At 34.9% G+C, this 2,500-nt stretch overlaps 1 protein-coding gene across 1 annotated transcript in view; it reads left to right on the top strand.

Annotated features, from left to right (window-relative positions):
* Positions 1–770: 770 nt before the first annotated feature.
* The window catches only part of LOC122252385 (ras suppressor protein 1), a 12,621-nt gene continuing 10,891 nt past the window's right edge, over positions 771–2,500 (top strand). Inside the window, exon 1 of the mRNA XM_043014847.2 lies at positions 771–927. Within this exon, the coding sequence (XP_042870781.1) occupies positions 819–927 (109 nt within the window). The 5' untranslated portion in view covers positions 771–818. The remainder of the gene's footprint in view (positions 928–2,500) is intronic.

The following is a 2,500-nucleotide window of genomic DNA, read 5'->3' on the forward strand; positions in this document are numbered from 1 at the left end:
ATATTATTATTACTATCGTTATTTTCATCGTTATGATCATCGTCTATATTAATGTCATTGACACACTACAAACATAGCCTAAATAATGTAATGTGATCAAAATAAACTATTTAGAATAATTGAATTAGTTATATATGAACTTGGGCCTAAAGTAACAGAAAACGGAATGCACTGTTTATGAAAGAAAGTTTACTTTCTTTAAGGGGTAACTAGTGAGACATTTTGAATATGCTGATACAGTAAGAATTACATATATATATATATATATATATATATATATATATATATATATATATATATATATATATATATATATATATATATATATTTATATATGTGTGTGTGTGTGTGTGTGTGTGTGGGTGTGAGTGTGTTTTTGAGGGTGTATGTATGTATACATAGATATAAATATAAATATTCAAAAATATCAATGTTCAGGCAACAAATTAAACACAAAATTTACCCAATTATGAGAAAGTTATTATAGTTATCCATTCCCTCAACAATTAAAAAATATATATTCCCGTAGTCACCCCCAAAACAAGAACTACCAACCCTCCAAAATTAACAAAACACACCCCACATCACAATACCCACACTATCACACAATCCAAAACACCATACCTAACAGAAAGCCATACAAGATACACACAAAAAACATATATCCCAATCCCCATGCAAAAGCCAATCCCAAAAAATCCCAAAAGATTTGTTATGATAAGCGGTTGGTACGCCTGATTGCTATTTCCGAGTGCCAAGTAGTTTACGAAGAAGAGATTCGACGTCGGGTCACGGGCGTGCCTTTCTCCTTCACAAAAATGTCTAAAGCGGCGAGAAAAGCGTTGGATGAGGCGAGGGAGAGTGGCAATCCCGAGCTGGACTTGCAGGAGAAGCAGATTACGTCTTTAGAAGAGCTCCCAGGCCTTCGTAAGTGGCGAGAAAATCGTAATTCCTAAACAGGTGTATCGTAAGCTCTGGCCTTTTCATTTTCTTTTTTTTTCTCTCTTTCGGTTTGTTTCTCTCTTATTTTTTTAGTTTTTTTTTAGATTGTGGGATAGGGATATGGTATTGAAGACGTGATTTCTGGTGTGGGTTAAGTATGTTAGTAGATCTCGAGTCTCACTTAGAGTATTTTATTTAACTAATTTGCTCGTTATAATTACGTGGGCGTGACTCCCCTGTTAAGCCCTGTTGTGAGTCATGGGTTAAGAATATGTCACTATAGTTCTCTTGATTTAGCTCTTTATTATGCTTGGTTGGGTTAGGTTTTGTGATGTCTTAAGGCAGAATTAATCTCGTCGAGTACAGAGTAGATATTCAGATTTTTTTTTTTTTTTAGTATCTTGATTAGATTTTCAGTTGTTTTTTTGTTTATCTCTCATGTTTTCATGTTATTCAGCACATCCTGTCACTAGAGCTGATGCTTATTCAGAACAGTATTGTACAAAGAGAGAGTAGAATAGTGATATTTAAAAAGAATATTAAGAGTTAAAGAGACATTAGCAGCACTTTTCAAAATGTCTTTCTGCTCATAATTTTATTGGCTATTTTATATAAATCCACTTCAGACTTTCTCTAATTGTGGATTGAAAATCCGCAATCGTCATTCCATGCCGCTAGTGATACAGTGTCAAGCAATCTCCGCGCCTTCTGCACTTCCTCAGAAAAAGGTTTCGAAATCTATTTGGAAGTCTATTAACCCTCTCTCAATGGGTGGTACACCATTAGTACCGCACATTCAAGGGCCCGCTCGCAGGGTGCCGGCATATGGCGTCGATCATTTAATTGATTTAAGCATATGTGTTCGAGAGCCCCGGCATTGCAACTTACAAGGCTGGAATGCCCCCGGCATGAATGGGTTAATATCAGAATCTAAAATCTAGTATGATTTCAGAACTATTGTCCTGCAAAGAATACCAAAATCTATAACATGGGTGTTCTTAGACTTTATCGATCACCAGAGAAGATAATCGTGCCGTGTACATTATTTGAGTTAGAAATCAGGATTGTCTTAGGAAAATATTATTAGAGTCATAGATGGTGTATATATTTGTATATTTTTTTTAGAATATAATTGGAGCATTTTTGTTGTTGATGAAATATGAATGTTTCTTTGATAATAAATGAGACAAATAGCTGTTGTGTGAGATTCAATTATTTCACAGAAAGGATTTATATGGATGTTAACCCATTCCCGACGGGGGAATTCTAGCCTAGAATGTCCAAATGCCGGGGCGTTCGAATTATTAGGCCTAAATCAATTGAATGGCTGGCACAATACTGTGCCGCCCGGCAACTGGGCTTTTGAATGCACGGTACACATGCTGTACCACCCGTCCTGTGTGGGTTAAAAGAAGAGTGATTGGTGTCATTTTTTATGCATATGAATATATATACATGGATATCTATCTATAAATATAATATCAACAAGAGGTAAGTGTAAACTTATTTTATTGACTATCATTTATATAGGCAAGTAAAAATTTGTAAAAAGTGTATT

This window comes from Penaeus japonicus, unplaced genomic scaffold (assembly GCF_977035675.1).
Source record: "Penaeus japonicus unplaced genomic scaffold, GWHDUDI00000001_assembly GWHDUDI00000018, whole genome shotgun sequence".
Lineage (NCBI taxonomy): Eukaryota > Metazoa > Arthropoda > Malacostraca > Decapoda > Penaeidae > Penaeus > Penaeus japonicus.